We start from the raw sequence: 17,603 nt of genomic DNA, 5'->3' as shown, positions 1-17,603 counted from the left end.
TGTGAGTGAGTGTGTGTGTGTGAGTGTGTATATGGGGGACAGTCGGTCCGTCCGTCCGTCCGCCGCGCGTTATGTAAGGGGCTGCGGTCGGGCTGACTGACAGGGAGAGGGAAATTCCTTGGGGGGGGGAGGCGAAGGAGGGGGGAGAGCGGTGCTGCCCCGGAGCCTCTGCCAGCTCCGCCGGCTCCCGGAGACCTGGCGGGCAGAGCGGCTTTGGAGAAGAGCAAACAGCCGGGACGGGACGGTGCCGTAGGAGCGAGCGGGACGGCGCGGGAAAAGAGGGGGCAGCGTCGACCGTGCGAAGGGAGGAAGGGGGGGCGAGCCCGGCTGTCCCTCTCGGGTGGTCGGAGAGGCAGGGGACAGGCTGGCACTCCCGGTGCCCCGGTGCCCCCGTCGTGGGGCGCGGCGCCTTTAAGAGCTGCCCGCCGCCAGCCCCACGGAGAGGGAGTGACCTCTGGGCTTTGACAGCTCCCCTCAGAACCAGCAGCGCCCCGGCCCCGCCCCCCGCACTCCATTGGCCGTCGGGCCGGTATGCGGCGCGCTGATTGGCTGCCCGCTTCCCTTGAGCGAACCTTTAGAACTCCGAGACACAATATTCTGTTACATTGTAGCAAAATGGCGACTGTCATTCACAACCCCCTGAAAGCGTAAGTAGGAATCAAAAATGTACATATTCCGCGTGGTTTAAATATGAAAAAAGGCGCCTTTCCGGCTGCCGACTGCCAGCCGCAGCCGCCTGCCGGCAGCCTCCCGGCGGGTCCCTCCTCCGCCCTCCTTTCTAACCCCAGCGACTCGCTGGGGTTCTTTTTTTTTTTGTGGGTTTTTTATTTTTTTTTTTTTGTGCAACACATCTCCGCGGCTCGCGCCGAAATTAACGAGGGAAGAAAATTGCTGGGCTCGCGCGCCGGTTAATTAGCGGCCGGGCATGGAGCGAGGCGGAGGCGGGGAGTCGGGGGGGAAGGGGAGCGGCGGGGCTGCTCACCGATCCCGGAGCGCAGCGCGGAACCGGAGGCGTCCCACGGGGGTGCGCGCACCTGGGAACCCCCGGACCCTCTGCCCGGCCCGGAGGGATCGCTCCCCTACACCTCTCCGAAGGGGTCCGGCGGGGAAGGACCGGCCCAGGGCAGCGGCGGGGCAAGCGGGGTGTCGGTGCGCGGTGCCTCCGCGGTCCGGCGGCAGCTCGGAGTTGTCTCGGCGAAATCTTTGAGGAGTTGGGATGACTTGAGGAAAGGGAGCGGAGCGGAGGGAGAGGAGGGGTGAGGGGGTGGGAAGAGTGGGAACGGCGCTGGCAGTCAGGGAGAGGGGCAGCAGGGGCACTGCGGGAGCACCTCGGCGCTTGTGCGGGAGAGGGGGCACCAGGCTTGCGTGAAATGAATGACTTGGGACTGCCGGGCGTTGATTTGGGGCAGGAAGTCCGGAGATCTGTTTTGCATATAACAGGCTTTCGCTTTTCGAAGTGGCAAAGAGAGTTGATTGTGTTCCCATTTCGAGAGTGGGCACAAGCAGCCGAGGAAGGGCTGTTCGGACGGGGTTTGAGCCTCCGCTTGCGGGGGAAGCACAGAGAGGGAGCGAGCGAGAGGGCGGGAGGGGGCAGGTGCTTCTGCTGCGGAAATATTCCGGGGTTCCCGGTCTGAAAATAAGGCTGGGTTAAGAGGGGGGCTGCGGGAGCCGCTTGTCGTCTTCTGGATCGCGTCCTGTATTTCCCTTGTGGTCTGCAGCGCACGCCGTTAATCCCCGAAGGCATTATGGAGAGTGGGATTTGGCACCGCATGTGGGGAGAGGAGCTGTCTTAACCTCTTTAAAACGACTTCTCTGCTAACGGGGGCAGCGCTCTTGCTAATAAAGCAAGGAAGCAGAGTACCTGGCGGTGACGCTTCGCTTGCACTTTCTGGCTGCGCTGAGTGGGTGTTTTTATACGTTTGAGTTTTCAGAGATGAAATTAGGGCTGCGAGGTTTTCCTTTTTTTTTTCTTTTTATTTTTTCTTTTTTTTTTTTTTTCCCCGACTCAAGTCTTCCGTCTGGAGTTGGAAAAACACTTGGAAGGTTTTTTTTTCCGGGGATTCCTGCCTCCGTCCCTCTCTGCCATACGGAGGGAAGGGAAGCCTCGAGCTAGGAAGGGGTGTTCACATGTTTATCGGCTCTCCTACTCAGTCCAGGAGGAAAACCTTTGCTTTCATTTACCCATCCTCTCGGTACCACGTTACAGAAACGCACAGGAGCTCAGTTGTAGGGGGTAAATCAGAGAAGTCCGAGTATCCTGATGGGGGTGGGAGGGCAATGTGGGGCTGAACACGCTCTCAAAACGTCGGGGAAGAGCCGGCGAGCCCCCCCCGCGTTTGACGGAAGGTTTAATACTTGTGCAGGAGAGAGCAACTTCTCCCCTTGCCTCCCCGCCGGTGCTCGGGCACCCAGAAGCGGACCCCGAGGAGCACCAGCAGCATGGGGGGTGGCGGGGTGGTGGGGGTGTCCGAGCCGCACGGCTCCTCACCTGGGCTGGGAAAAGACACGTACGGTTGTGCCAACCGCGGCTCTTGCCGGCAGCGATTAATCCCGGGGCTGGTGACCACCGGGACTGGGGGATGAGAAGCGAGGAGCTGCCGGGGAGCGGCGGAGGGAGCCCGACGGGGACGGGACCTCGGCTCCTCGGCTCGCACTTGGTGAGAGCGGAGCGGGGGGCACCCAGCAGCCCCGGGGACTCTCCCGAGAGGGCGGGTCCTGCTTGTGCCGAAACGAACCCGGTGGCCCGATCCCGCGGCTGCTGGAGTCAGGGAGGGGAGGCTGAGGCCATTTATAATTAGCTCTCTTCTCTCCCCCTCGCCCCTGGGGGGGATAAGGGGGTGGGGTGAGAGGGGAGGAAACAATAGACATCAAGTGCTGGGTTCGCTTTTCTCCTCTGTGCTTTTTAAAGTACTAATGCTACGTGGAGGAAACAGAATTAGTGCTGGCTGTCTGACACCGTCTGCATTTTTTATTAACAACTTGGTTAATAAAACATTTTATAATTTTCACTTATTCTTGAAAGTTGCTGATCGGGGAAACAATACACATGTAAATAAATTATGCATGGGATAAATTAGGGCAAAAGCAGCAGGACACATAATAGGGGAAGGGATGCAGCGCACAGTATTTTATCCTCATGTGTCCTTCCTGACAATGAAAGGGAGCTGAATGACATTTGCATTTCCTCTGTCTGCGTTTTGATCGTATCTCCAAACCCACAAACGCCCCCTACAGAAACTGGCCACACAAAGGTTCTGCTCTGACATGGGGGACAATGTAAGGACTGAGAAATCCCAGCTCAGGTATCAAGCAGCTCCCTGTGTGTGCTTGTGCGTTTAAGTGTGTCCGATATTCAGTTTATCTCCAGCACTTGGACACACATGTGGCCCTCTTCATGCTAGACTAAGTCTCTCGGGATAATGTATTCCAGTGTACCTCAGCATCTGTGGGAATACATTATATAGACTTAGTGCTTAGAGTCCCTTAGGAATGATTGGCACCTCCTAACACTCAGTTTGCCCTTTTCTCCATCTAGTGCTCTCACTTTCTGGTTCTCTTCTGGTGCTTTCATCCCTTTGCTCTTCTCCTCTTCGCTTCCTCCGGTGATCCAATCAACCTGACACGACTGCCTATTATTTCTACCATTTAATACCTTGTTGTTTACCAACATGGTGCTACAGGCAAAAATGTCAGAGATCTAAGTTTAACAGATCTGCAAGGGAAAGGCAGCAGGTGTCTGGATAAATACATTCTTCTTCATCTCTGGTAAAGGTAGTATTCAGAGAGCTTTAATGGGACTGTGGTCGATTTGAAGTGCTGGATTTGCTGGGTTGTTTTTTTTCACCAGTCTGTGTACAAATCTCCATATTTTTTTTCTTTTCATCTTCTTCTCTTTTTGATATCTGAATATGGAGATATTTGAGCGGTGCAGTTTGAGAAACAAATGCAGTTACAAAGTATTCTGAATTACCTCAAATGTCAGCCATAAATCTCAATGGACTTTGTAAACATTAATTAATTAAGCCTCTGAACACCCTTGTGAAGGAAGGATTATTGCCTTTGTTTCACGGGTGCCTAAACTAGGACAAGGTGGTTCAGAAACTTTATAATTTGAAGATCAAGCCTAGAACTCAGCTGTTCAACTTCCAGTCTTAGCATCTAGTCCCATTTCCTCCATCCCTGCCTTATTAGTAATGTGCATATGGTACCATAACGCATTTAATGTAATTAAGACCTTGTAATTTACAAAGTCTTATCTAGAAGCAGAGCTGGTTTCCCCCCACCCCTTCCCTGTCTGCACTCCCACAGCTGACTTTTATTTCAGGTTGTCAATTAAAGATACTCACTGGAACATATGTTAGGCTACTGCCTTTTCTGCATGTGAGATTCCCCCTGCCTGGATTCTCAGCAGAGGAGCTCTTGCCTTCCAGTAACTCAGGATTGGAGGAGCAGTGCAGGTGATCTCCCTTTATTTTTGGCTCAAGACAGCCTCTGGGACACAAGAGGCTAACTCCAGCTCCATTGCTGGGCTGGGTCGCTTCCATGCTAACTGCATTGCTGGATAACTTTGATGTGCTTGGGGACATTATTCCCTGCCAGGTGTTTGGGGACCAGATCATCACAGACTTGTGTGTGGAGTGCTGGAGCTGACCCTATAAACCCTGCCAGGCCTGTTCTGTCTCTGCATTCCCACTCCAAACACACAGCAGCAGTGGGTTTTCCAGTTGCTGTACCTTGTGAGATAAAATTGCCTTGACAGCCAGCTCCGACCCCTGGGCTGCCAAATGGCCATCCTTGTGTTGATGAATTCTGTGGCATGAGACACCTGTGAAGAAATGGTCTGTGCTGCTTCATGTCAGCCACAGACCAGCGTGGGTCTTGGGGTCTTGTATGGCAATAGCAGTTCATTAGTGGTAACTCTGGCTTGAATTCAAGCTGAGGGCTCTTAGCTGAATTGTCCTGTATGGCATTATGCATCCCTTAAAGAGCCCTATGTCCTGATTAGGTGCTGATGAAGACTGATTGATTTATTTTTTAATTATTATTTTTTTAAAAATGTTTTCGCATAAGCATCTGGCTGCTGATTTTTAATATAAAAGTGAAAGTGTAATGTGCAGCACTGCTTCCAGCAGGTGGGAACAATAAAATGGACAGACAGTTAGGTTGCCAGTTCAGTGTTTACAAGTGATGTGGAGGTGATTTTAATGTGGCTTTGCAGAAGGGAATTTTCTTCTGCTTGACAGAACAGGGTTGTTGGGCACATTAAATCCCATACCAAAATCTCTACAGCATTTCCAGTGTGGCTCTGTCACATAAGAGCTCTAGTGTGACCCATTTCAAATCAAAACTCTTGTCCACGTGAAAACTGTGTTTCCTGTATCTCAGCACCAGCTTTCAGAGAAAACAATGGATGAATGGTATTGTATTTAGGCAAAGAAACATGAGCACTGAACCAAAGTCATTGGGTGGGCAGAGAAGCCAAGCTAAGAAAACCACTTTTGAATATGAGAGAGTCTGATGAATGCTATGTTATTCCTTACAGTGTCATGTCTGGTTCCAGGAGTTGCTTGTGCATGGTTTGTTGCTGCAGTGCTTTTGTAGTTTTGTTTTGTTGGTGTTCCAGCCTTTCACAACCTGCCCAGTTGTGTGGGTGAATGGAGGTTGCACAAAATACATGCAGAAGAAAAAAGTTTTAAAAACCTGTTATTTGTGGTGTGTGAAAGCAATACTGGACTATCTGTGTTGTACTTCAGAGGCTCAGAGGTGTGATGTTTTGGAGGGTGTAACAATTTCAGTGTAAGCTGGGTGAGTAGTGCCTGTTGGATTGGATTCACAGAGCCTGAGTGGGGAGAGTTCACCCAGATCATACAGAAATCCAGTCCACGAAGCAAAATGGGGCTCTGTCTTCAGTCTGAGTCATGGGGAAGGTAATGTGGCTCATCCTTTGTGGAGCTTGATGAAAATTGATTTCTTCTGCTGCCTTCCTCAAGCTGGAAGTGTGCTATTTGGAGGCTGCTCTCACAAGCAGACTTTGTCCACCTTGCCTATCTGTCTCCTGCAATTTATGGCAGTCATCTGTGCCTCTGCTGTCCCAAAATGAGACAGTGCAATGTCTCCATTGGTTGGGAATAAACCATCTTTTAGCATTACTGTTTGCAGAGCCTGGTGTTTTCTCACTCTGGTTTGTCTTTCAAGTCAGAGCTGAATTTCTTTGCTTGGTAGATCAATTTTACAATCTCAGTATTTATCCTGGGCTCACCACTGTGTTGTCTGTATGTGATGTTGCCTTGAGCAAGAACCATCCCTGTGTTGTTTATCCCCGAGGACTTGTAGGAGCGGAATGAATCTGTTTTGGGAGTTGATGTTTTTCTCCCTTGGACAGACTGACCTCTGATCTAAGGATTCCCTGTCTGGGGTGACATCCTCCCACATGGAGAGGAGCAGCACCAAGGCAACACTGCTGAAGGCCTCTTGTGAGGGCTTTGTTAGGATCACACTGCTCTGCTGGCTTTGCCTGGGCAGTTTTGTCCAGGATGTAGAGACTGAGGTGTGTTAGTCACTTCCTTAGTGCAGGTCCCAGTTTTAGCACTGGTTTGTTTCTTTTAAGCAAAATTGTCTGATCAACACAATCTAGCAGTAAGAATACATTTTAAACCCTTTTTTTTTTTTTTTAAACAATTTTTTTTTCGTATGGACGTGCTTCCTTCTTGTCTTTAAAAACTTCTCTGCTGTTTGTGGAACAAACACAAACATACAGGACTAGTGCATGAGAAGCAAGACACTGGTTTTCCTCTCTTCTTATGTCAAAAGAAAGTAAGGCCCGGTGTATGTCTAAACTAAGTGACACATAACACAAATACCATTTTTTTCTTTAATACTGTAAATTATAACAAGTATGAGACTTTTTTTTTTTAATGTTATATACAGTTTATTTCCCAGCAGTGCATAATTTAACCCCAGAATCCTAGCAGATGTCTCAGAGAAGAACAAAGCAGTGTCTCAGGGGCTGCTGGCAAATACCCTTCTCACACCCTCATCCCCTCCAGGATGGGACCAGCAGGAGTATGTCAGCGTGTGGCTCAGTTTCCAGGTTACCTGCCTGAGCTGGGTGTGCCCAGGGAGCTGCAATTCCAGCCTGATGGAAGCTTTTACTGGCACCCTGGCACTGACTGAGGGGAGGCTTCCCAGGGAGTCAGTGGAGCAGTGAGAGGAGGGCAGGGATGGGTACTGATGAGTGTGCACTCGGTGGCCTTGATCAGCAGCGTGTGCGTGCCAAATCCTGAGTCATTAATTTTGCATTCTGCTGAGCTGTGGCTGGGAGAGAGTCCCCTGCTCAGGTGTTGATGGGGACACTGACTACATAGATGCTGTTCTTCTGGTGAGAAAGGTTGGAAATGTTGTTTAATACTGCAGTCCCTTCTGACAGAACTGGTCCAGCCTCACTGAGGTTCAGCTCTCCATTTGTACAACACTGAGTTGGGTCAGCCTTTGACATCAAATAATGCTGTCCTTGCTTTCTGACCATTTTTATGAATTAACTGTAACATACATATGAAATCTTTGCATGCAAAAGAAAGGAACCCCCCATAACTTCTAGTCTCTCTCCTTCCTTCCTTCCTTCCTTCCTTCCTTCCTTCCTTCCTTCCTTCCTTCCTTCCTTCCTTCCTTCCTTCCTTCCTTCCTTCCTTCCTTCCTTCCTTCCTCCTTCCTTCCTTCCTTCCTTCCTTCCTTCCTTCCTTCCTTCCTTCCTTCCTTCCTTCCTTCCTTCCTTCCTTCCTTCCTTCCTTCCTTCCTTCCTTCCTTCCTTCCTTCCTTCCTTCCTTCCTCCTTCCTTCCTTCCTTCCTTCCTTCCTTCCTTCCTTCCTTCCTTCCTTCCTTCCTTCCTCAGATTCCCCCTTGTGATGCATGGCTTTAGCTGAGATGTGCTAAGTTCTCTACAAACACGTAGCTTCATGCATCCTGCCTTTTAGGTCTCAAAAACCTAAGCACGTTGGAGGGTGCAAAGAAGATCAGGTGCAGCACAGTGAAACAGGGCCATGCCCTGAGTTGGTTAATTCCAGTCTGCCCAACTGCATCAGCTGGCAGGGCTGATTTGATCTGATCGGATGTGGGCATGCTACTTCTGCCAAAATGCAAAGTACAGTGCTTATGCTGCTTTTATGCTTTGAGTTGGCTTCATGCTAGCCACAGGAAGATAGATGATGCCTGTTGGAACAAAATTTCCTCTTGAAAATGTTCTGGGGGCTTTTCATGTTTTGGAAGAGCTGGTGAGCACCTGTTCAGTGCTTTGTGTCCATGTGGATGTGAAATTTTGGGGCTGGTTTGAGGATCTTTACAGTTTCTTGTGTTCCTCTGGATCCTCAGCCTAAGGGGATTGGTCACAGAGCTGGGAGAAGAACTGAACTGGCCAGAGTTATAGCCTAGATAGGTCACTATCCAGTGAATAGTGCTATAGGGAAACTTAAAATAGAGAAAGAAAGTATTATTTCTTTGAGGGAAAAGTAACTTCCATATTTCCATTTCCTTCAGGAGCAGTCCTGAGGAAAGTAATCCATGTGTTTGTGATCTCAGCACTGTTTGCTGAGAGACTCTGTTCAGTCAACGATGGGGGCAAATGTATTTTGTGATTACTTTTAAACCTATGCAATCAGCATAAAGAATCATGGAAACAGTGGCTCAGAAGGGTGTTTTAGTACTGAACTCCTTTGGTCTTGACCATAAAACAAAAACCCCATCATGCTACCCTCCAGAGTATTCAGATAAATCACATGCCAGTGTCCAACTCTGTAAATTATGACATGAACCCACTTGTATCTACAAGTTTACATTGATCACTTTCACTTTTTTTTACTACCAAAGGATGTTTTGAAGGCTTTTGTGTTTTCTATGGATTCTTTATCCTTGAAGCTTTCAGTACATAAGCACATACCTATTGATGTGAAATACGGAATCAATCAGGAGTGCAATTTTAATTTAGAGATTAATACCTCTTATAGTAGGGGTCATGGAGGTTAAGAGGCAGGAAAGATGTGATGGACGAGGGTTGTTGGTGGGAGGACTCTGCAGTGACTTCTTGCTCCAGAGGTGTGGAGAATTACAATTCTCTTAATCACAGCATTAAGATACTTCTACTGCTTCATCCTATCTGACTGACACTTAGAGTTTTGGGAGGTGCTTCTCCAAAAAAGGATCTGATTGTTGGTGATATTAGCCCCCAGAGATCAAATGGCATGTAGATGAAAGTGATGTTAATTCCTCTCCAGGTAGAATGAGGGCTCTGAAGACTTCTTGCCTCTCTCTTTTCATGTGTTGATACCAATGAATGGGAACTTGGTCAGGTCAGCTGGTCTTATGTTGGTGTCAAGTATTCTGGAGGTTGAAATCCAATGATAAAATGTTGATGGGGGAAATATGTGGAAAATCCATCTCAGTTTCCTGTTACCAGATCTGATTTGTTTCTGTCAATAGCCTCAGCTAGATGTTTTACCTTCTCCCAGCCTTCCTCTCCCCCACCTCCCAACCCCTTTCCCCCATTGACCTCTACAGGCACAGTCCCAGCTGTTGATTTATCAGGGCAGGCAAGCTCAGCACTGTATGGAGATTGCTTTTAATTAACTCTCTTCATTTTTTTCCAACCTTCAGGGAGCAGCAACCCTTTAATTAATTTAATATTTTATCTGGATTCATACCCACCTTATGCATTGTTTGTTGCTCTGCTTCCTCACGTGTTCTTTCCAAACCATTTCCCAAAATTAAATGTCTGTTTCAGGCCACTTGGACAGGATGAGGAGGAGAGTTTTTAATGGCTTTTGGACTGGGAGGATGGACTCTCAGTGATCTGTCCTGGTGTTTTGGAGGAGGATAGTGAGGACCAGGTGGTGCATCTTGGTGCAGCATTGAAGCAAGACTCTCTTCAGTGTTCTGCCTCCAGGCACAGGGTCTCATGGCTGCAGCATGGCAGAACACAGGCTCCTGAATTCAGTCTGACCCCTGACTTACTGTACAGCATAGATAAGCCATGAGCTCATTTTCACAGTCAGGTATGGCTCCCGTGTTGGCCAGGCTGAGTAGAGAAGGCACTAATGTAATTTTCTGTCGTTAAAATGTAGTTAACTCCCTGTGTGTCTATAGAGGTCTCAAGGAGAGTCCCTCTTTACCTGCAAGAGACAACCTTTGCCTACTCTGAGGAGCTCTTCCAAGTGATGTTTCCTCAGACCTAGATGAAAGCAGCTATACAAAACTTCTCCCACCTGGGATTTTCACTTACCCCGCAATGAGGATTTCAGGAGGTTCCTGAAAGAATCAGGAAAAGAATTAGCATGAAGGAGTTAGGAAAGAATTAAAGCAAAGGATTAGGAAAACTGTATGTTGTATGTAATGTAAAGTGAGTGGCATCTTCATGCCAGAGCAAGAAAATGCTTTATAATCATGGTTAAAGTAAGGATTCAAGTTGCTTTCATGGGACTGTTTTCTCCATTCTTCTAATGGGAGGAATGGCATGCATTGACTGGCTTGGTGATAGTCACACTGGTCACACCCCTAACTGTTGACAGAACTGGAGGTTTAGAAGCCATGTCACTTGGCTTTTGCTGTTGAGTGTTAGGCAGTATATGAGTGATGTGATGAAAGTGAATGGGATTCCTTCTTTGGTAGAGTTTCCATGGCCAAGCTGGAATTAAGGGCACTGAGGAAGAGTGGGAAAGTGAGTTAAGACTCTCTGCCTGGCTCTGATGGAAGAGGTTCACTCCTAAGTTCCATCAAACCATCCTTAATGGCAGTGGTTTATGCCTAGATTTGGTAAAGACACCCTTGGGGGGAAAAGATTTTACCATGGAAATGACCTGAGTGGCAAATAAATAGTTTTGCATTTCAAAACACACACCTACACACCAGACAGTCTGCTCAGTACACTTCATGCATTGGATTCCAAGTCATTGGTGGGAGAACAGTTTGACTCAATTTCTTTTAGAAGGCTACTTGTAAGTATGTGTAAGTGCATGTAAAGCCCCTTTGGTGAAGTGGCAGAAGAAATGAAGAAGTTCCCAGCTCTGGTCCTCCCTCCCTGGGGACAGTCACTCTGAGACACCAGCTGAAAGCAGCACAGTCTTGGGTGCTGCTTAGCAAAATATTGCCAGCACATCACTGCTTAAGATCACCTATGGCACCTGGTCTGTGTTTCGTGTTTGTGTCTTTCCTATTACCCCCTGGAGTCCTCTTTACTTTAAAAAAAAATATTATTTGGGTGTATTTTTTTCCGTATTGTTGCTGCAATTCCACATTAACCAACTCCTGGCATTCTCATCTGACCAGACTGCGAATGTATCAGGTTCAGGTATTCGTTCTGCTGAGCAGATCTGAAAGTTAATTCCCTCCTCCCCTATTATTAACTTTCTAGTTTTGTTTCCACAACCAACTTACCCACAAAGTCCTAGGGTTAGGAGAAGCTGTCTCTCCTGACACATCTTTTCCAAATTCCTCTCTGCTAAACACACGCCATGCAAAGTCAAAACCTGGCTGGCCCTCAAAGGGCAGCCTATTTCCCAAGCTGCTGTTTCCAGCTACCTCCACGCACCCCTCGATGGAGGAAGAGATGAGGGGTGAGCACATTGCCTTTGGGAAAGGCTCTGACCTGAAAATGGATTGCAATTCCAGCTGAACAGTTCCTTCCCTTGGTAACAGAATTGCACGTCTGGGCTCTGAGGTCTTTGCATTAATTCCATCTCTGCTGAACTTTCCCAGTCAATTAACCATGTCCATCTCCTGCTCTAGCAGCCACATGTGCCTTGCCTGCTGCAGCAGGGTTTTGGAACAGTAACTCCCTGCAGCTTTTGCTGCAGTAGTTTTCCTCCAGCAGCTTTCCTCAAGCATGGTTATCAATCAGGACCTGTCAGGTTTTTCCCTCCGACCCATCCATTTTCAGGGCTGGAGGACTTTGATCTTTTTCTTTTGTCTTTGTAAGTACTGTTTTTTTTTTCCAACAGGGGCCAGCTCAAATGCTAGGTGTTGGGTTTTTACCCTGAAACAAAAGCTGCATGAAAATGTTGGTTTTAGTGTGAGGAGCTTATGCTAAACCTGGATATTTCTTCTGGTTTCTGTCACTTGGCCTCCCTGGGGTTTGAGATTTGCTTGTCAAAAAGGCCTCATTGAGTTGGCCAGGAGTTCTTGGGGGTTGTTCCAGGCAGCTCCTGCAATGCAGAGGTCTCCTCTGAATATCTGGCTAGCAGGACTGGATGAAAGGGTACTGAGGATGGAGTGCCTGGGAGATGCTCACCCATGGGATTTGACCCAAGGGAATTCTGCACACACCTCTGGAAGAATGGTTTGGGTGCTGGCATTAAGTACTCTCTTGGCAAAGCACTTAAGGGCACACGACAGTGTTTTGAACATGATTTTCTTGCACATTGTACTACCACCAAAGGTCAGGTTGGGTGAGAGTGCCTATTAAAGCAAGAGGCTCTGCTTAATGTCTGGTCTTGGGTGTGTGGGTGGGCCTGGTCCTGTTTCCAGTGGATAGGTACCTATATCATAAACTTTGCCATCCCAGTTGGCACTAATTGGTTCCTGTGTGGGTACTTTCAGATGATAAGACAAAGACCAAATTTGCCACAGAGGCTCAATTTATACAAGTGTAGGCTTAAAAGAGGGTTCCTAGGTCTTATGTCCAGTCCCCTGGTACCATGTCACATAATCCCTTTCATAAACTGAAAAGTCCTTGTCTTAAATCCCCACTTGGACTGTTTGTTCCCATTACTCCTCTTGGGAGGGTTCCAGAACCCACTGCTCTGATGGCTGGAAATAGCATTTTAATCCCTAGCCTAGCCCTACTTGTGACCAGTTTATACCCATTTGTTCTGGTGCCAGCATGGAGTTGTTAGTTTAAATACTATTGCTCCCTCTATGTCTTCCTCTCCACTATGATGCATTTGCACAACACTATTTTAAGCCCTCTCAGTCTTTGTTTTGATACACTAAACTGTCTGTGCTATCTTTTCCTTTCCTTTGATCACTGGGGGATTTAATGCCTTTGCCTTCTCTACTCCACTTTGGATTACTCACATTCAACTTTCTTGAGTTGAGGAGACAGAGAATTGTACTCTGTGAGTACTCAGGGGAGGTTTTGCCCTCCACAATAACTGTGTTTTTAACCTCCCTGGGAACACCTTGCTTATGCATTCGTTTGTGGTTGTATTGTGCTGGTGGTTCACCCTGTGGCAGACTGATGCTGTCCCTTCTCTTGTCCTCTCAGCTGTTGCTGTTGAGATGATGATCTCCAGGGCATTAAGTGACATTTATACTGAATTCACACCATCCAATTCTTCTTGCCTGGTATTCTTAATTTCATTGGTGGCTCTTCTGCTTGTAGAAGTGGCTAAATTGTCATCAGCACACATACTTCTGATGCCAAATCAGTAATGGAAATCCTGAATAAGATCAGTCCTCAGACCAAGAAGTTTTAGCATTCCAGAAGCAACCTCCTGTCAGCCCCTTACTGTCTCTGTTATGACTTTACCTGTGTCCTGCCCTCTTTCAGTGTTTTTTCAGGCAAATCACCCTTCTTGTACTAGTCCTAATCTCCATTGTCAGTAGTTTCTCATATACTACTGCCTGAAACACTTTCTGAAAGCCCAAATAATTAAGATGTCCAGAGTACCAGCATCTTATGAAAGTAAGACATTGAGTTACTCTAGCATAAGGTCTGGATCTTCCACCTTAAGTTTCCCTGCTCAAGAGTCATAACTTTGGACTTGAAAAACTGCATGTGAGTAAACTGGCTCAGTTACCCTTATTAGAGTAAATTTGCAATTTCTGTCTTCCAAAATAATTAACAAGGGGGTATTTATTTATGTATATTTATTTTATTTTGCTTGCTGTATTACTACAATAATACAGTAGTAACCATGATTTGCAGTATCTGCTTAAAGAAGTTGCTAGGAGAGGTATTGTTTCATTTCACAGTTCTTGGAGAGAGCTTATTCAGAATTTATACCTTGACTGCACGTGTGTCCTCGTGGCTCCCAGCTCAGCCATCCCACTGAAGCACAGCAGTCCTTTAGTTCTTGGCCCATAGCTACATTATATTTAATGTATATAACATTCTAACTAAAACAGCTGAACTTCCTTTGATCACTTTTATTTTTATGTCTGAAGAATATTGCTATTTTTAAATAGCTTTTGCAAGTTCTAACACTTGACTTTGGCAATTCTCACTCTACTTCCTGACCTTTAGGATCCATTTTCTTCTCTTGCTACTGTTTTCTGCTTCTGAAGGGTGTCTGTTTACTTTTGACATCCCTTTCCATGGCAATTATTCAGCCAATAACTTCTCCTCCAGTCTTTCCATATGAGTTTCAAGCAATCATTGCATTTTTCTCTTAAAGAAATTCCCCAGATTCTGCTGTGCTTCACTTGCCCCATGCTTAGGAAGCAGGTTTGAAGCACTCAGGAGCAGGTTTGAAGGATGTGGTGGTGGAGATGGGAATAATACAATTTTTTTCTTGTTCTTGGACTGCAGAAGACTTACTTCTATTTGAGATAGGGCAAGCAGGGGCAATTCTATGTAATATCATGTGGTTTTACCTAATTAGATCATGCCTAAATCTGAACTTTTAAAAGTTCACCAGTGTAAAATCTGTGACCATTAAGTAAAAATCCAAATGAGCACCATAAAGTTGATTTTTTTTTTTTTCTTAAATGACCTTGTTCCATTTTTCTCTGATGTTATTGGTCTTATCTGGAGAAAACTGTGTGTATGCATAATATATAAGTATTTGTGTATATGTACAATATCAGAAAGAAAGGCTGTATTTACAGGTGGTGTTTCTCAAAACATGGTATTGTTCATTAATCAATCAGTCTTGGCATTTTAAATATTTCCATATACTTTTTACTGATTTCTAGCAGTACGTGATTCAACCCTTTCCTATCAGTCAGTTTCAAAAACTCACATAAACAGGAAAAAATTTTACATACATGGCTTTTTTTTTTAGTTTTTTTTTCCTTACAAGAAGGCTCTGGGAACTTTTAAAATCTAACAGCACTCTTTGGATCAATGCATATCCCAGCAATCCCTTGCATAAGTGACCTAAAATCGTGTGATCAAACCTCTTCTCCCCTCCCCATCCCTAGAGAGATATTTGTAATTAGATAAAATGAGGACAGAATATGCATAAGTATCTGTTATGCTGGGATTCCTGCCCAGAAAGGAAACTAATGGCCTGAGCTGCCCATAATCTTTTGCACCCTGTGTACTATTGACAAGGCTATGGCTTGAGATGTTGGGGGTTCAGGAGCAGATTTTTACTGCTGTCTTCTGGTAACCTTTCTAAATTGACTGTTTTCCAAAAGAAGTGGAATTGCACAGCCTGTATTTTACTTGTCACTCATTGTCATTACGTTTGCCTGTAAGAGAGGGCCTGATTCTTCAGCCTCATGCCTAATGCAGTGGAAGTGAGTGTAAATTACTGCTTCTGTGGTTTGGAAGTGTTTCACGTTCATTCTGCCCTCATGTAAATGACCACGTGAAGTGCAAGACAGTGGAGAACTGGGAGTGGAGTTGGTGCTGGTTCTTTTTTTTTTTTTATATTATTATTTCGTCTAGCAATTACTGCTTCTCCCTGGTGGGGTTATGTGGGCAAATCCATCTCTCTCTCTAATCAAACTAAGTAGCCTCTTTGAAGTCTGTGTGACAGGTTGTGTGTTACTGGAATCCTACACAATGCAGGAGGATCAGATAGGTGGCACTTCAAAAATCTGGAGGCTGCTTTCTGTAGGGTGGCTGCTTCCTTCTCTCTCCCAATGTATGTTGTAGGTGTCAGCTCACCCCTCACAGAAGTCCAGTTTTTTTCAAGTCCTCTCCTACTTTTGTGGGTTTTGTCTTGTGACTTTGCAACAGTGAAACACAAACCCTAGGCACACAGGAATCTGTCAGACATCCCAGTTGCTGGTAAATCCACTGATGAAAAGCTTTTCTTAGCCTGCCTGCTAGGCTTCCTCTCTTGCTTTGCTTCCATGTCCTTGGGATAAATGTCACCGAAAGTAAGAGAAGTGTTCTGATAAAAAGAGGGGCAAGGTCATGTAAAAAGCATGCCCTCCTGCACATTCTCAAGGAAGGTATCTATCCAGCATTTCCCTTGCTCTGCCCCGTGTAGCTAAATCAGGAAGTCAGACAGCCAGAGCCATGCTGAAATATGATTCATTTTTTGAAATGATGTCCAGTTTGGCATCTTTTTGAGCTGAGAAAGTTTGGCTTGCTCTCCTTCTGCACTCACAGTAATTTACAGAGTAGGAGTTTTGGGGTGACTCTCTGTCTTCTGTACTTACAAGGCAGCAGGAGCTTCTCTGGCTCGGCTGGAATGTGTTGTTTCAACACCCTGAATGTGAAAAAAAAAACTTGAGCTTCATACAGACCGTGGGTTTTGTTTGTACTCAGTCAGTGTGATTGCACTGAAGTCCAAAAAGTTATGCCAGTGTGAGAGACAAACTAAGCCTATGTTATTTCAAGACAACTGTACTACCAGAGAAAATTCCTTTTATTCCCCTTCTTAGATTTTCAGACTCAGTAGTGCCTGATGCTTATAACTTGGCATCAAATGTTGACATCAGCAGCCACCTATGAGATCCTTAGTAGGTGTCTATAGCTCAATGTGCAGGGCAGGCAGCTGATGACTTCTTAGTAACAGGGATGAGTTCTGGATCTCAGCACCTCAAAGATTGAACTTGGGTCTGAAGTTAAATGTCTTTAATGGACAGGTTCCAAACACCCACATGCTTTGGCAGAGCTCAGATCCAAATTCTGTCTACCTAAAGAATCAGGGTTCTGTTCTTAATGTAGATTCTTCTACTAGGGAGAAGCAAAGGAAGGCGTAAGACAGAAAATATGACACATTGGCAAAATTGTTTTTCAGTATTATGTTTTTCAACGTTTTTTCCATGAGGAGTCAGCACCTCTTAAAAATCCCAGGGAGAGTGTACAGTTGTCAATGAGCCAGAACGGTTAAATGCTTTTAAATATTTGAGTTGGGTTATTCCTTCACCTTTCTTTCTCACCAGCATATCTGGTAAAACTCCAGTAATGAAACCACGTGCTTGAGGAGGGGGATGAAATCCTTGTCAGCAAATAACAGCGGTGATATTTTAATCACATCACATCACAACACTGTTAACAATGGTTTAAGTTTGGCATTGAACGTATATACACAACATTTGTTCTTCTAGACAGTATTGGTATTTCGTAGTAAAAATAGCCCAATTGCAAAACTCATCTGTTGCCCTTGTGCCAACTTTGCTCAGCTGGCAGTTGCTGTTTGAACTTTTAAAGCAAGCAGTGTTTCATCCAGATTTTAATACCAAATTTATGATTAATTCTCTGCTTTCAAATCCTCCTCTTGTGCGTGGTAGTTACCTCCAAGTAACTACTGCCTGGTAGTTACCTCCAAGTTTGAGTTACCTGCAAAACCACTTCTGTCAGGTAAGCTGTGCTGGTACTGACTGGTTCCATACTTCAAGATGGTGAAGAGCAGCCCCTGCCTTTATATTTCCCAGTACATTCCTGCACAGGAGGTTGTCATGGGCACTTCACTTCACTGAGCCACTTCAGGATGGAG

At 46.0% G+C, this 17,603-nt stretch overlaps 1 protein-coding gene across 2 annotated transcripts in view; it reads left to right on the top strand.

Annotated features, from left to right (window-relative positions):
* The first annotated feature begins 596 nt into the window (after positions 1–596).
* Positions 597–17,603, top strand: part of DPF3 (double PHD fingers 3) — a 144,653-nt gene continuing 127,646 nt past the window's right edge. For both annotated transcript variants that reach the window (XM_030452551.1, XM_030452550.1), the window contains exon 1: positions 597–647. In XM_030452551.1, the coding sequence (XP_030308411.1) occupies positions 616–647 (32 nt within the window). In that variant the 5' untranslated portion in view covers positions 597–615. The remainder of the gene's footprint in view (positions 648–17,603) is intronic.

Source organism: Calypte anna, chromosome 5A (assembly GCF_003957555.1).
Source record: "Calypte anna isolate BGI_N300 chromosome 5A, bCalAnn1_v1.p, whole genome shotgun sequence".
In the NCBI taxonomy this organism is placed as follows: Eukaryota; Metazoa; Chordata; class Aves; order Apodiformes; family Trochilidae; genus Calypte; species Calypte anna.
The sequence above is the reverse complement of the archived record's forward strand: the minus strand, read 5'-3'. Positions and strand labels throughout refer to the sequence as shown.